At 47.2% G+C, this 17109-nt stretch overlaps 1 protein-coding gene across 1 annotated transcript in view; it reads left to right on the top strand.

The window, feature by feature from the left end:
- Positions 1-17109, top strand: part of STYX (serine/threonine/tyrosine interacting protein) — a 320814-nt gene that overhangs the window by 77855 nt on the left and 225850 nt on the right. Inside the window, exon 3 of the mRNA XM_086937427.1 lies at positions 13778-13831. Coding sequence (XP_086793553.1) covers positions 13778-13831 — 54 coding nt within the window. The remainder of the gene's footprint in view (positions 1-13777; positions 13832-17109) is intronic.

The following is a 17109-nucleotide window of genomic DNA, read 5'->3' as shown; positions in this document are numbered from 1 at the left end:
CCGTCGTGTGGCTGGTGAACGACTGAAGCGCCGAGGGACAGATCCTGGGGGGAGAAAGCAGCTCCGTCGATCGGCTGGTTCCCCACATCAGCGCCTCAGGTTTCACCTGGTAGGGCCTCCGCTCCTCTGTGAGGGGGCGGGGAGGCCGATCCACGAGGAAGAGCGTCTCACAAGTAAAGAGGGTGAGCGGAGGAGCCGCCTGCTGGCCCACCCTTCCAAGTAAGCCGGGAAGAGTAAGGGGTGGCGAGGGAGAGCTGGTTAGGCCTCCTGATCGCCTGTCTCTTTTCCACTCTGGTGCAGCACTAGTTGACAGCAAGGGGTGGAGGGGCTGAAAACAAGTGGCTCAACCTCAAACCTAACAGATACAAGAAGCCAATGATATCCCCGAGGGGTGAAAGGTGACTGAGGATCTAACTAATCCTCTGGTACTTGACAATTTATGACAGCTTGTCCCCAGAAGGAGTAGAGTTGCTGGGGAGTGCAAATCTGCAACTGATAATAGAGCAATAAGGGAAAGTGGTGGATATCTAAGTACTCCTTGAGTTCAGAGAGGGGTTAAACAAAGTACAGTGTATGCTCATCTGAACTGTTAAAGTATAAGTGTTACCTGCCAGATATGATTAAGATTCCTGACTAAATGCAATGTACTGGTAATGCTGGATGAAGATATGCTTTAGCAATTTAAAAGTATAATTATTATTTTCAAGACAAACTGAAATGTCCTAAATTGTGATTTCTGAAAACAAAAGAGCAGAAATAATATTTTTATAAACCAGCTCATATTTTTATAACTTTGGTGTAGTGTCCTTTTTCTCTTCCAGGGGATACTCATCAATAGTCATAAGCATTAGAATATTCCCGCCCATGTGCGGGACCCCGGAAACACTATATTATATGTGCCCCACATATAAATACACATATATATATATATATATAAATAATATATATATATAAAAAACAAGCAATAGCAGCCTAATCACATTAGAGCTGAAATATGCTGTGAAGAATTTCCACTATACATGAATAATAAGCATTAGAAACAGGAGAAAACAACACCAAAGTTTGTTTAGGAATTGTTTTAATGCTCAGAAAGCAGTAGAAATTCTCAGAACTCACTGGAAGCATAGGAAGCTCCCAGGCTGCATTGCAAACACACAGTCTAACCAGACTGAAAAGCTAACCTGTAGCTAAATAACAAAAAACTGACACTGTGCCTTTAAGGCACTCATGACCCCCTGAATCCCATCATGCCTCAGGAGTGGCAGTTAGGTCAGTTGTTCTTTCCGGCTCCTTCAGTGAAGGACCCTGGTTTCACAGCTCCACTAATTTTCTGATTTTTTGCAGAAAAATTGCTTCTTTTTGACAACTTTTACTCTTACTTCGACGTCTTACACCTGGTCAAGTAAGATACTGCTTGTTTTGAGCAGTTTGGAGGGCATTTTACTTCGAAAATGCCTTCTCTATTTGATAAATGTCCTTCTTGTAACAGCAAGAAGGCCAAGACAGACAGCCACGAGGTCTGTATCGTTTGCCTGCCTGATGACCATGATCCAGACACCTGTCCACATTGTGAGAACCTGTCAGGAAGGACTCTCAAGGACAGGGAGAGAATTCGGATTTATGGCCTGGCCCACAGAGCTTCTAGAGCAGAGGTCTTCAAACTTTTTTACTCTGAGCCCCCCCAAAGCAAAATGGTTTGGGGTCAGGCCCCCCTCCAAATCTTTATGCCAAGTATTGGGGAGCGGGAGGAACATGGCTGCGTGCAGGGAGCGGGGCTTATGAGATGGTATCAGGAATACTTTTTCTATAGCCTATGAACTGCACTAAATATGAAACTTATAAAACAGCAAATGCATCAAACAAAAACAGATTTTATCCCAAACAAACTGCTCCCTATAATTGGGAGGTTGTGAGCCCCTCACACGCGTTGACCCCCTTGCAACGACACCTGCTGCACTAATGATAAGTGCAGTCCTGAGTAGCAGGCTATCTCCTCTGTATCTTTTACCTCTACCCCACCATGACAGATCATCACCTTGGTCCTAATGCTTGAAAGAAAAATAAGCTCTGATGCCCCCTTTTTAAAGGTAGACAGTAATAACTGTGATGCAGTGGGCCCCTCAAATCCCTGGGCTCCAGTCCTGCTGCATCTGCTTCCTTAATGATAACCACCAGTGGCCACTTACACATTTGGCAGCAGTATCAGCTTCACTAATGAATGTCCCTTAAAAAATAAGAACACTTCGATTGTCCCATTCTTTGTGGTATCTCTCTGAAGATGTTGTCTCTGGCCATTTGTAAACATAAAAATGAGTCCTCATACAGTGCTCCCTATTCTGGGCCTTCTCTTTTACAATTTTTATGAATCTCGCTCCTTTCTTGTCGCCTAGACCATTGCTGTGAGGCCCCAGGGATCAAGAGGATTAGGGTTCTGCATCTGAATGCAACCCTGCTGGGCTTCTACCTGCCACCCCATGGACTCAGCTTTCACAAAAACTGCCCCTGAATGGTTATACCTGACTTTGAGGAGTCTCTGCCTGAAAGCGAAGGGTGTGGTGGTAGTGCAGAAAGTTAAAGAAACCAGCCATTAATTGAAGTGCATTGTGAGTGCAGAGTGATCACTGTGAGTACAGGGTGGGGGGAGAATGTGGGAGTGCATGGGGAAAAGTGTGAGGGCATTATGATTGCTGTGAGTGCAGGGTGAGTGTAAAAGTTAAGGATGAAAATGAGGAGAGTGTTGTCTGAATGCAGGGTGCATTTCCAGACACTTGAAGTATGTCAGCATGTTATTGGCGGCGTAGCGTTTCACATATAAGTTAAACTGTTGCTATTATGGAATTAAACAGGGATCGAGGGTGGAGGAAATAAATAATATGCTGATCCTGCAACAAACTTAGTTTTATGATTAGGGTTGTCAGCTCATTATTTTGATGTCCCAGGAGGTACAAAAATAAGCACTCACTAAAGCTGTATTTACAGAATTTATCTGTGCATACTTTGAACAGCAAATATGAATAGAAAGCACTTTAAATTGTGTTCTAGGGCTGCCTGAAAGATCCATGACTGATAATTAAAAGGAACAAAGACAGAAAAGTCACATTACAAATAAATACATACTACTTTATTTATAAACCGCATTTAGTGCCAAAACAAGCAATTTACAGGCTGTTTATGAAACACATGTCTGGCATTTTTCTTTTGGCAAATTGAAGACCTTTTAGCCCTGTGGATGTTGCCGCCTGCCTGTATAATTCTGAAAAACTACTACCTTTCCAGCTTGGCTGCTGTGCTCTTCTAATGCAGCCCAAGTGCAACATTCCACACAATTGCCTAGGAGGCTTAAGTGATGGTTGAACTCCAGTCTGGGAATATTTTAGAGAAAGTTAAACATTTTCCAAATATTTACAAACAGGTTTGAAATGGTGTAATTTGGCTTCTCTGTGCAGAAAAGGGGGTGCTGCCCTAAAGTTACCTCTGAAGACAGAAGACTAGGGGGCAGATTTACAAGCCCCTTGCGCCACTTTTGCGTCATTTGTTCCATGTTAAAAATGACGCAAATGTGGCGCAAGGGGCTTGTAAATCTGCCCCCCCGGAGTATCTCATAAACCCCAAAAGTACTGCAGCCCTCACAGTAAGCAAACAAACATTTGCAATGCAATAGGTCTCTCATTATGTAAGTTTGAGCTATTGGCATTGCTAAATAACCAACAGCTCCAACATTAATAATGCCAGACCTATTGCATTGCAAATGCTTGTTATTCCTGTGAGTGGTTGTGTAGGCAGGGCCCCGCGCACTGCTTGGCTGGAGGCTTAGAATGCTGTTAAGATGGCCCTGCATGCAGCATGTCTTATGTGGGGGATGTAAGTTTGAGATGCATGAGGCTTTGAAGACATGCTCCATGTACGGATTATATGTCACTAGCAAACTTGAATACATAGAAAGCCACTGTGCACTTTGCAGCTGGAGGGATAACAATTCCGTAGGTATGGGGTATTAGGGCAGGGGCTAGTGTGGGACCAATGCAGAAAGAGAATAAGCAGGTATTGAATGTGAGGGAGAGGGACACCTGAGGAAATCTCACTGGGGTGCTGTTGGTACAGGTCCTGTAATTGGAAGGATTACAGATTTATTATTTTCATTTACTTTTATGTCCATGCTATGCAGATTACAGTGGTGCAGGGGATATTTTCCATCCATATTTACAGCTCCCAGCATTTACGCTGCCTGACCACTAGAAAATAAATTGTCACTTGTTGAACTTTACATAAGTGCAAAACTGCGCCATAGTTGGTAAAACGTAACAAACCCAGGACCCTGTGATTATTGCCAAACATGCCGTTTTGGGGCTAGTGAAAGCTTCTTAAAATGAAGCCCCTTCTTATTTTGTGATCACAGCTTCCACATCCCACTCAGATGAGTTCGCCTTTGACTTGTTGATCTTTCTGTTCCTATTTTCGCTCTTTCATCAGTTCTCATTGTTTTTGACAGTGGGTGGGTGCGATGGTTCAAACAATTCATGCTTAATAATATCGGAGCTGCTGTCTTTGGTTTTCGCTTAAACATGTGTTATCTGTGCCTGCCGCTTCTGTGTTGCATCATATTGCGGTGCCTCGTTCCTGTTTTAGAAAGCACTAGACAGGGATGGCATTTAAGAGAATGTCAACATGTATTTCGTGTTGCTCTACTACCCTTGCTTGTGGCGCTGGAAACTATAAAAATAATATGAAACATACTTACAAACCCTCACTGGGGAGGGAAACAAGGAGTTAACACTGCTTTTTAATAGGATCAGGCTTTCTCACAGTTAAAACAGAACGAGAGCATTCACACCTGGGCGCTAAGAGGCGCGTTCAGCAGCAGTTAACACCTTCTTGGCTGTTGCTTAAGGACTTACACGTTTGCTGCTCAAGTTACTTGTTCTGGAACAACGGCACTCACCACAAACACGCAGATGGTGGGGGGAAAAACATGCCAGCTAGCTGCTGTCCTCCTCATTGGTGACGTTCCTACGTGCTGATAGGAAAGCCGGAGCCGCAGCAAATCGAAAATCCCCACGTGGGACAGTAAAAAAGATAACAAAGGTTCAATCTTAGGGAGGAGTTCGCGCCCCCCTGGGATGGTGGCGCGCCCCCCCAGGGGGGCGCGCCCCACAGATTGAAGAACTCTGTTCTAGAGGGAGATCTCCAGTGAAGAAGGGCTCCAAGAAGGCCCATTCGTCTTCAAAGAAGAAGTCTTCACACCCTTCTACCTCAGCGTCGGGCTCGGCGCTGAGAAAAGATCCACAAGAGGGACTTTCCTCTGGGAAGCTGCCGTCGACGGCGGGCTCGCCGTCGGGAGGAAGGCCAGGTACGTCGACGACATCGAAGGCACCGGCGCCATCTTCGAAATCGCCTCCACCGTCGTCAACCGGGCGGCGATCGGCGTCGAGGAAGGCTACTCCGCCGCCGTCAACCGGGCGACGGTCGGCGTCGAGATCCATTACCCCTCCGCCGTCGTCAACCAGGCGACGACCGGCGTCGAGGGACGTCACCTCGCCGTCGTCAACCAGGCGACGATCGGCGTCGAGAAGGGTGACTCCTCCGCCGTCGACAGGTGCTTGTCGATCGGCGTCGAGGACGCGGTCTCCGTCGGTGCAGCAGCAGCGCTCTGCGTCGAGGGTGCCCAATACCCCTCCGCCGTCGTCGCACAGGCATCCGACGTCGAGGCATGGCTCTACGTCGGCGACTGACCATCGCCGTTCGACGTCGAGGCAAAAAGCTCCGTCGGCGACAGGGCGAGACCGTTCGACGTCAAGAGAGAAGCCTCCGTCGGCGGCAGGACATCGTCGTTCGACGTCGAGGCTGAGGTCCCAGTCGACGACCGGACACCACCGTTCGACGTCGAGGCAGAAGGCTCCGTCGGCGGTTGCTCATCGCCGCTCGACGTCGAGTGACTACGAACATTCTCAAGGACATTCGAGGTTGAGATTGTTTGACCCCCCCAACTCCTCGGAAGCGGTCGGCTGCGAGAAGTGAGCGCTCGACGTCGAGGCACTCGGATACGATCATGGTGACAGAATCTGCTTCTCACCATTCATCTTATCGGTCCTCGGGCTCCTCTACTGCGCATTCCAGATCCAGAAGCCCTGTGCACAGGACTCCTGAACGTCGTCCAGATCCTTCTGCGGGGCGCATCAGGCTGTCGCCGAGATGGTACAGGTCCTTGGACCATTGGAGAGACGATGGGCCTACCAGGCGTATGCAGGAATATGCCAGCCCAAGCCACAGGTCAGCTCTCCAGAACCTGGTGGAGGAGATGGACAAGCGTAGCCCTCCCAGGCGCTCAACGCCTGTGAATCTACCCACCAAAGCGCCAAGGAGGTCCCGTTCGCCTACAAGGGAAGTTAGACGGGATGGTCGGGGAAGGTCTAGATCGCCTGCAAAGGATCCTAGACTGGATGGTCGGAAGACCTCTGTCCCTCCCCGGGGCAGATCTCCTGTGCGGTCGCCGACCGGATCCCCCAGGGCGTCCCGATCCCCTAGAAGAGACCATCGTCCAAGAGATCGGGTCAGGTCTCGCTCTCCTAGACGGGAGGAGCGTTCCAGGAAGTCGAGGGAGCGGGGACGCAGTTCTCACCATCGACATAGACGTACCCCGTCTACCTCTTCCACTTCATCTACCAGATCGTCAAAGAGGGACTACTCTCCGACTTTGACGGACAGTCCAACGTCCAGGTGCTCCCCTGTGGATGATATTGGCACGTACCTGGACGTTCTGCAGAGAGGTGCGCTTAAACTGAACATCGAAATGTCTGTCCCTCAAGTGACGACGACGGTCATTTTCGAAACCTTGCACAAAAAGGCCACCTCCAGACCTCTGCTGCCCTTGGTTCCGGGGATTATGGACCCTGTCAAGGAAGTTTTCCTAACCCCAGCGACAATCAGAGCAGTGCCAGCACGCATTACAAAGAAGTACAAACCGGCGGCTTCTGACCCGGTGTTTGTGAAGTCTGACCCTCCGGCGGACTCTGTCATCGTGGCAGCGGCGAGAAAGACACATGCGGTTGCTGGTTCATCTTCAGTCCCGCCAGATAAGGACAGCAAGACTCAAGACTCCTGAGGTCGGAAGGTTTGCAACTCTGCTGCTTCTACTCTTAAAGTCGCCAGTGCAGCTGCGCTCCTGGGTCGGTATGACAGAGCCTTATGGGACTCGATGGAGAGATTCAAAGCCAAGCTGCCGAAAGAAGACCAGCAGGACTTTGAGTAAACTGTTACGGAGGGGTGTCTGGTGGCTAACCAGATGATCAGCACGGTCGCGGATGGGGCGGTGCTTTCGGCTCATTCCTATTCCCATGGAGTTTGTGCCAGAAGATCGGCCTGGTTGCGCCTTACAGGGCTGAAGCCGGATGCCCAGCATCGGATTCTGAATTTCCCCTTTTCGGGTTCCGCCCTCTTCGGGGAACACGCGGACGAAGAGATGACCTGAATGAAGACTGAGCTGGACACGGTGAAAGCGGTGGGCTTGGAGAAGAAGAAGGAGTTCAAGCGCCGCTTCAAGTCCAACAAGGGGAGAGGGGCCCAACAGAGGGTTCAAACCCCTCAGTGGTCGCAGAACAAAGCTCAGGGAAAACCCCAGTTTCGTGGTAAGCCCAACAGGTGCAGAGGGGGCCACCAGCAGTCCTCCAACGCCCCGAGAGGAGGAAAGGCCTGAACAGTGGCTTCCTCTGACACCGTTGCCCACTCCGGTGGGAGGAAGTGCATCACAACACCTGGAGGAGTGGGTCAGCATCACAAGAGATCAGTGGGTGCTGAATATACTGCGAAATGGTTACAGGATACGTTTCCGTGCTCTTCCAAAGAGCATCCCTCCGAAGAGCTCTTGCCCTCACCAACTGAGCTTGCTCCGACGAGAGGTGACGATCCTGCTGCAGAAAAGAGCGATAGAAGAAGTTCCTCGCGCTCTACAAGGCAAAGGAGTTTACTCCAGATATTTCCTTGTCCCCAAAAAAGATCAGGAGGACAAGTTCAGACCCATACTCGACCTACGACTCCTAAACAATGTTATCGTCAAGGAAAAGTTCCGCATGTTGGCGCTTCACCAAATATGTCCTCATCTACAAGCCGGAGATTGGATGTGTTCGGTGGATCTACAAGATGTGTACTTTCACATCCCGATTGCGCAGCAACATCGAAAGTACCTGAGGTTTGTCGTGGGGCACAAACACTACCAGTACAAGGTGTTACCCTTCGGTCTCAAGTCCGCACCACGAGTCTTCACCAAATGCATGGCGGTGGTGGCGGCTTTTCTTCACAAGAAGGGTCTCTTCGTTTACCCATATCTGGACGACTGGCTCCTGAAGGGTCCATCCCCGGTACGGGTAACACAAGATCTGCATCTGTGCCTGCAACAGCTTCACAGGCTCGGCCTCCATGTGAACCTGGAGAAGTCCGTCCTGCGGCCTACGCAATCCATCCACTACCTAGGCTCCGTTCTGGACACAAGCGTGGGAAGAGCGTTTCCTTCGGTGGAGAGACTTTCTTCCATGAACCTGAAGTGCGGGATTCTGCTGGAGTCTCGTCCTCCAACAGCACGACAGGTGGCGTCTCTGCTGGGTTCCATGGCGTCCTGCATTTTTCTCATCCCACACGCCAGGCTGAGAATGCGTCCTCTGCAGCAGGCCCTGGAGGATCAATGGGACCAGGCAACAGGTCGTTGGGAGGACCATATCCATCTTTCCCAGGCGACAAAAGAGTCCGTCAGATGGTGGACTCGGAGACACAATGTGATGGTGGGAGTGCCGTTTCATCAACCCATTCCGTCCCCATCTATAGTGACAGATGCCTCCCTGCACGGCTGGGGAGCACACATGGGTCCGCTTCAGATTCAAGGCCGGTGGTCTGCGCAGGAGCAGACCTACCACATCAACATGCTGGAACTCAGAGCGGTATTCCTGGCTCTCAAAGCTTTCCTACCAGCGATCACATCCAACTCAGTCCTGGTTCAGACGGACAATACGACAACCATGTTCTATCTGAACAAACAAGGAGGCACAAAATCTCGCCCACTGTCTCGAGAGGCTCAGACAATATGGCATTGGCTCCTCGCTCGAGGTCTCACAGTGGTGGCGGTGCATCTTCCGGGCGAGTTGAACGTCAAAGCAGACGCACTCAGCAGGCACTTCGAAGATCAGCCAGACTGGGTGCTAAACGACGAAGTAGTAGAAGAGCTTTTTCGTTGCTGGGGACGTCCGTCCATAGACTTGTTTGCAGACGACGAAAACACCAAGTGCCAAGCCTTCGCGTCCAGGTTCCACAGGCCAGGGACGCAGGGGAACGCTCTTCTGTTGGATTGGGCAGGGATGTTCGCGTACGCGTTTCCTCCCCTGGCTCTGATCCCGAGAGTGGTGTCCAAGCTCCTCTGGACGAACATGGAGATGATCCTGATTGCGCCAGACTGGCCTCGGCAGTGGTGGTATCCGGACCTTCTACATCTGTCTGTCTGTCCACACAAACGACTCCCTTGCAGACCAGACCTGTTGAGCAAAATGAACGGGAGGATAATGCATCCCAACCTCCCATCATTGAACCTAACAGCATGGCTCCTGAGGTCCTGCAATACGGACATTTGAACCTGCCTCCAGACGGCATGAGCATTTTGAGGGAGGCTAAGAGGCCGTCCACAGGGCATCCTATGCCTTCAAGTGGAAAAGGTTTTACTTGTGGTGTAAGGATCATCATTTGGATCCTGTTAAAGGGCAGGAGGACGTCATCTTACCATACCTCCTTTCCCTCGCAACGGCTGGTTTGAAGAACGCTTCCATTAGAGTACATTTGTCAGCTATTGTGGCCTATAGGAAGTAACCTGACCAGGTGTCTTTCTTTCAAGTTCCGGTGGTCAAGGATTTCCTTCAGGGTTTGAAGAAAGTGTATCCCCCTGTGCGCAATCCTTCTCCTCCGTGGGAATTAAACCTGGTTCTATCTCGGTTAATGTCTCCACCTTTCGAGCCCATCCACAAGGCTTCCTTACAACATCTCTCTTGGAAGGCAGCCTTTTTGGTGGCAATTACCTCTGCACGCAGGGTCAGTGAGATACAGGCGCTCTGTGCAAAGGAACCTTATACGGTATTCCACCATAACAGGGTAGTTCTAAGGGCTCATCCTTCTTTCTTGCCTAAGGTCATCTCTGATTTTCATATAAATCAGTCTATTTCCCTCCCTTCCTTTTTTCCAAATCCGACGACCCCGGCTGAGCGGTCACTTCACTCCTTAGATCTTAAAAGAGTGCTGAAGTTTTATTTGGAAAAGACTACAGGGATTAGGAAAACGGACCAACTGTTTGTGAACTATGGTGCAATGAGAACTGGCTTTCCAGCGGCAAAGAGGTCCATCTCCAGATGGATTGTCTCTTGCATTAAGTTGGCCTATCAACTAGCAGAAAAACCTTTGTTGATGTCTCCAAAAGCGCACTCCACTAGAGGGAAGGCGGCTACAGTGGCTTTCTTGCATGACGTTCCCATGTCAGAAATATGCAAGGCTGCAACCTGGAAATCAGTGCATACCTTTACGAGGCATTACTGCCTCGACTCTGATTCCAGGACTGACACTCAAGTAGGGCAAGCCTCCTTGAGGAATCTGTTTGGGTAGTCTGTTTTTGTCTACTCAAGCTTATTGATGAGATTTCTGTCTTATCTTTCCTTTGCCCGCAGAGATGAGGAGAGCCTCGCTATTCTATTCTAATGCTTATGACTATTGATGAGGATCCCCCGGAAGAGAAGGATTAGTTACTTACCTGTAATCCTAGTTCTCTTCCAGGGGTATCCTCATCAAAGTCATAAGCAACCCTCCCGCCTCCCCGGGCAAAGGATACTCGTTCATAAGGAGATATTGTTGACCTATGTGTTATTGGGTTTGGTTTTCAGTCTCCGAAAAGAACAACTGACCTAACTGCCACTCCTGAGGCATGATGGGATTCAGGGGGTCATGAGTGCCTTAAAGGCACAGTGTCAGTTTTTTGTTATTTAGCTACAGGTTAGCTTTTCAGTCTGGTTAGACTGTGTGTTTGCAATGCAGCCTGGGAGCTTCCTATGCTTCCAGTGAGTTCTGAGAATTTCTACTGCTTTCTGAGCATTAAAACAATTCCTAAACAAACTTTGGTGTTTTCTCCTGTTTCTAATGCTTATTATTCATGTATGGTGGAAATTCTTCACAGCATATTTCAGCTCTAATGTGATTTGGCTGCTATTGCTTGTTTTTTATATATATATATTATTTATATATATATATGTGTATTTATATGTGGGGCACATATAATATAGTGTTTCCGGGGTCCCGCACATGGGCGGGAATATTCTAATGCTTATGACTTTGATGAGGCTACCCCTGGAAGAGAACTAGGATTACAGGTAAGTAACTAATCCTTGTATGTTATTGTGTGGATTTACTGCTGGGTGGTTTGCAACCTTCACACTTGTGCCTTTAGTGAATGTGACCTACCCTAGGCCAGGCTACCTTAGGTGACCTGACATCCCAGGTTCCAACAGAGACTAATCTGGAGCTCCTACCATTTACTCCGAGTCAGATACACTGTTCGTGGTTATACTTTGAAAGGCGGCACTCACAGTGGGCCTGGCTAGCGGGGGTGCAGTACGCGGCATGTTGTAGTCCAGCACAAAAAGAAAGGGGTCATACGTGAGAGGGCGAAAAAGTGGTTGGGGGACCCACGCCAAGGTTGTCAGGTCTAACACACTCTAATCAGAGACCAGCAATATAGTCCTCCTTCTACAGTAACAGTCCAACTTGAAGTACCATGCCCTCTATTTCAGTCTACTTGATTCCTATGGTGCAGTGGGCACAAAATCCATATCTGTCGCACTTCAGGCATCTGCTGCAACAGACACCAATGTGACAGGGAGTGCATCTATTAAAGCCAGCCACCTACAGTAGTTCAGAGCTATATCAAAAAAATGACTGTATCACAAACCAGGGCTCGACAAATCTGAAAAATTGTACTAGTCCTGCAGGTCTAGTAACTTGGAAAATCCCCTCGACCCAACTGCAACCTACTTGACCTCTGTCTTTGAAAACAGAGCAAAAGTGACAAGTTAACAAGATTTAAAGGCATCTTTATTGCTTAGTTCCTTTGTGAGCAATAAAAATGCCTTTAAATCTTGTTATCTTGTCACTTTTGCTCCGTTTTCAAAGGCAGAGGACAAAAGTTAGTTTGTTTCCTACTCGCCAGAAAGGGCGAGTAGGAGCTAAAAAATAGCTCGTCCTCATCCATTCTCCCTCGCAAATGCGAGCGGGCGAGTGGATTTGTCGAGCCCTGCAAACGCTTTCGAAGTCCTTGCATCAGATGACCATTGTGCAATTTTTTCCAGAGCATGTGTGAGGACATTTACATTTTTGGTCTTCTGCTTCAAGGAAGAACCGAAACAGTCCTGTTGGTAATTGTTTAAGAAATATTGCCATGTATTCTACCTGGATAGACTATCGATGAAGAAAACAAATGGGAAAAAAGAAACTCCTCCTACACAGAACAATATTCCCATTGACACCAAACCTTCGCATGTTCAAAGAGCCCTACCTTCATGCATGTTAACCTGTTTCTTGTAGACCACCTCGTATTCCTGGGCCCATGCTCTTAGTTAAGCACTTTCCTGAGCTAGGTTCGCACTTTTCTGATGCATCATACAAATCCCACTGTAATATATATCTTAGCTAATAGAAGGCTGAATGATGTTGTTTTCTTAGGACCTTTACTTCTAGGTCTGGGATTTTTTCCTTCTAGAACATTCTTGCTGTTTCCCATTGTTATGATGTTGAAATTACCATTCAGGTAGAAAAAGGAATTATTTACTTGTATTGTGTCCATCCTACCCATTCTGTAGCATCCCTTCAAGCCCCATCAAGCATCTCCTTTCTTGCATGATGCACATTTGTGAATGTATTTAACTTCATTCACCTTGACCATAACCATATTTTGTTTGGCAATCTTAAATTTGATTCCTGAGGTCTTTCCCCTCCGTCCCCCTCTCCTTTCAGATCAGCTGCAAGAGTTGACTCTGGTATGTTTGCACTATCCTTGGGGTTTTAATCTCACATTTTCTCTTGTGCTCCTTCAGATCAGTTCTCTGGTGCCCTTCGGAGACACTCAAATAACCTTTGCTAGCATCTCAAAGTTTGTGAGTTCCAAATTGCAGTCTTTCGCTGGCCACCTCACTTACACCTGCTGCTTGGCTTTGAAGTCCCCACATCTTTATCATCTGATGGATCCTCTCTGCAATTGCCAGGCCTGGCATGTGCCTTAGTTACCCATTGCCTGGGACAGTCCTCTCCACTGTGCCTCTCTGCTTACAGTTATTTTTGCAAGCTACAGCTGTGACACTTCGATTACATTCGGAAGGACCTATTCTTAGAAGTGCTTGAAACCTGGCTCAGTGCTACCACCCGAGCAAGTAATATTTGAGATCAATAGAAATGCACGAAAAAGTCACACACAAGCCTAGAAAAATAAACCTATTTGATGTAATTAATATTATTAAGGCACACCTAGTATTTCAAAGAAGATGTTCGATCCAGGACATGGTGTGGAAATATTAATTTTTGTTTTCTTTGCAATATGCTCCGTAATTGTTTTAAAAAAGTTTTGTTCTCCTTAGATATCCCATTCAGATAATGCGCCTTCTGTGTTTTTCTTTTAACACTTATGCTACTATCTTAAAGACACTTTAACAATATATGTACTGTCGAACAGAATTAAAGTTGCAATTATGTTTTAAATAGTGTCTTCTTTTAATAGGAAATTTTACCCGGACTGTTTTTAGGACCCTATTCTTCAGCCATGAAAAGCAAGGTAATGCTTTGTTTTCTTAAATCATTATTTGTTCAGAATGCTTGCTTTTTACCGTTGCTTTTCTGTTTGATTTTTGGGAGTGGTGACTTTCAATGTTGCTTGTTATGCAGGTTCTAAAGGTATTTGATCAAGTTCACTTTAAGTGTTTTTCAAACACTCTGGCAAATATATATTTTTCTTTCCAGATGGCTTGGATATGCTTTTGTTTTATTGGTCAACAAATGTGAAGAGCTATTGATATAAAGTCCTATACAATGCCTGTGGAAATTGTAGCCCTACATAAAATGTGCGAATTGACTTAACAAGCTTAAACCTGCAAGGCCGAAAGTAGACCGGGTGCAGTAAAACAACTAAAAGCCAACTTTTTAACAAATCTCACAGATGATAACTTCAATTGATAAAATTATTGTCTAGTGCTGTGAATATCATGTGATAAAGGTGTTTAACATATCCATTTCAGACCAATGTAAGGCTAAATTGATCCACATCTGTGAATTGGGGCTCACACAGATGTCAATGGCAAGTGCCTAACACCCTGAGCAGTTTTCTAGAGCTATTTTTACCTTTAACGCAAGTTCAAATGAAAATGAGCTAAACAGTAATAGATATGTAGAAATCATCTAAGGTTAAAGGTTTACTGTAATGTTTTGTGATGAACCCCATCCAAGATACTTTGAAAGGTATTTGAAGCACCACTAACAACATCGTTTAAAGACTTTGGAAACTGGATTTTTAACTAATGACTGTAGAAAGAGTAGCCATGTGGCCTTCTTAATAAATGTTGATAATGAAGAGGATTGAACTTTAATAGTGGTAGGAAAAGGAATTTAATTATGCATGAGTAAATATATGTGGAACTGCTTTGATCCGTGGGACAGGAGAAGTTCGTTGAGAGCACAAATTCACCAAGTCAGAAAAGGCAAAACCTTTGATTACCATTGCGCACACATGATACAAAAATGAAAATTGGTCGAAATGGGTTCCATTGTGGAGATAAACTGTATTAGGGATTAGTGAGAAAAAATTAACAAACAAAAAAAACAGTGAAAGGAAATTTCAGTTAGGGTGACCAAAAATGTTGTATTGAATACAAGTTTTTTAATATCTTCACAAACAAAGGAGTAGGGAGACCAACAAAGAATTTCTTCTTCTTAAAACCAACACAAAATGCTCCCAAAGCGCATACCTTCCACTTTTAGAGAATTGGAATTAGTATCTTTCTTTTTCAGGAATGATTTGACTTCTTCATGTATGGCCCACCCTCGCTACTTACCAATCACTGAACTTCTGGATATTACAAGCCCAGTCCTCCTCCTCCCCCTTTTTTGGTCGAAGCCTACCAGACAGTGACGCTGTCTGGTTTGCTAACAACATATTGAGGACATTCTGAAAGTTTCACTTAAAATGTACTTCACCGAATGCTTACCGGAGGCAATGTGTTTTGTAACTCACATTTTCTTGCTTTCTGTTTGCTGCCTTTATTTGTTTTTGGCTTTTCAGATAGTTTGTTCCTCCCATGGTGCCAGACTATATCCGAATTAGGAAAGCACAAATGAAGAACATTTTTTGTGAAAACAAACATTTTAATACGCATCTTATCTATCGCCCTCACTCTATCTATCGCCCTCACTCTATCGCCCGCACTCTATCTATCGCCCCCCCTCTGGGGCACCACAGCATCACTATGCGCTACCACATCATCACTCTGGGGCACCACAACATCACTATGCGCTACCGGAGCATCACTATGCGCTACCACAGCATCACTCTGGGGCACCACAACATCACTATGCGCTACCACAGCATCACTATGCGCTACCATAGCATCACTATGCGCTACCACAGCATCACTATGCGCTACCATAGCATCACTATGCGCTACTACAGCATCACTATGCGCTACCACAGCATCACTATGCGCTACCACAGCATCACTATGCGCTACCACAGCATCACTATGCGCTACCACTGCATCACTATGCGCTACCACTGCATCACTATGCGCTACCACTGCATCACTATGCGCTACCGCTCCATCACTATGCGCTACCGCTCCATCACTATGCGCTACCGCTCCATCACTATGCGCTACCGCTCCATCACTATGCGCTACCGCTCCATCACTATGCGCTACCACAGCATCACTATGCGCTACCACAGCATCACTATGCGCTACCACAGCATCACTATGCGCTACCACAGCATCACTATGCGCTACCACAGCATCACTATGCGCTACCACAGCATCACTATGCGCTACCACAGCATCACTATGCGCTACCACAGCATCACTCTGGTGCACCACAACAGCACTCTGGGGCACCACAACAGCACTCTGGGGCACCACAGCATCACTATGCGCTACCACAGCATCACTATGCGCTACCACAACATCACCCAGGATTTCCCAGGACACCACCATGCTGACTGAAAGCACTTATTCATGCCCTGCTGCTTACTCGCACTAGCGCGAATCATGCAATTTTAATTCTTTTACTTAAGTGCCGACGGAGGCTCAGTTAGAAGGCTCCTAGCGTTTTTAACATCACCATCACTTTTTTGCTTTGCGTCATGTCACAAATGTTTATTTGATTAAGAAATTACCTTTGTGCATGAGTGTTAGGCGTGATCCCCGTTCCACCACTGATTATTCAGCTTGTTGTGGAGGGATAGATCGCCTCGCCAGGAAGTGTGATTCCCCACTTCCCGTTTGCATTGAGGTCCGCAGTCTAGCTGCTCACCTGCTCAGACATAAAAGCCTCATGCCATCTCCAACGCGCAGCGGGTGCGCCGGGCGCGCCCAAGGCAAGCCCGTCTGCGGCAGTCTGCGCCTGTACCTTGCCCAGGGCCCCACCCCCTAGTCCCACCAATGCACGTGCTGAAGGCCCTTTACTAAGCTACTCCTCAGCGCAGCTTAAAGATTTAAATACCCTTGTCACTAATTCGCACTGCAAGCCACTGCCATTCACCCCATGTCTCCCGTCTGTACCAGCGCCATGTCCTTCTTGTCCGTTTTCACTCCCGACCTCTCTCCCTACTGACCTCTGTACCCGCATTACATCCAGGTCTCCTTACCGTGCGGCGCTGATTAACGCACGCTCCCTCCCCAAACACAACCTGGGAATTATGGAGCTAATCTCGGAGCTCGACATCCTCTTTATCACTGAAACCTGGGGTGATGCTGCCTCGGGCCGGACTTTTGTGCAGCTACACCCGATGATTTCTATGTGGTTAGGCAGGATAGACTCTCGCGCAAAAGAGGTGGGTTAGCAATTATT

This window comes from Lissotriton vulgaris, chromosome 9 (genome assembly GCF_964263255.1).
Source record: "Lissotriton vulgaris chromosome 9, aLisVul1.2, whole genome shotgun sequence".
Classification (NCBI taxonomy): Eukaryota; Metazoa; Chordata; class Amphibia; order Caudata; family Salamandridae; genus Lissotriton; species Lissotriton vulgaris.
Note: the sequence above shows the minus strand (reverse complement) of the source record. Positions and strands in the feature narration are given on the sequence as shown.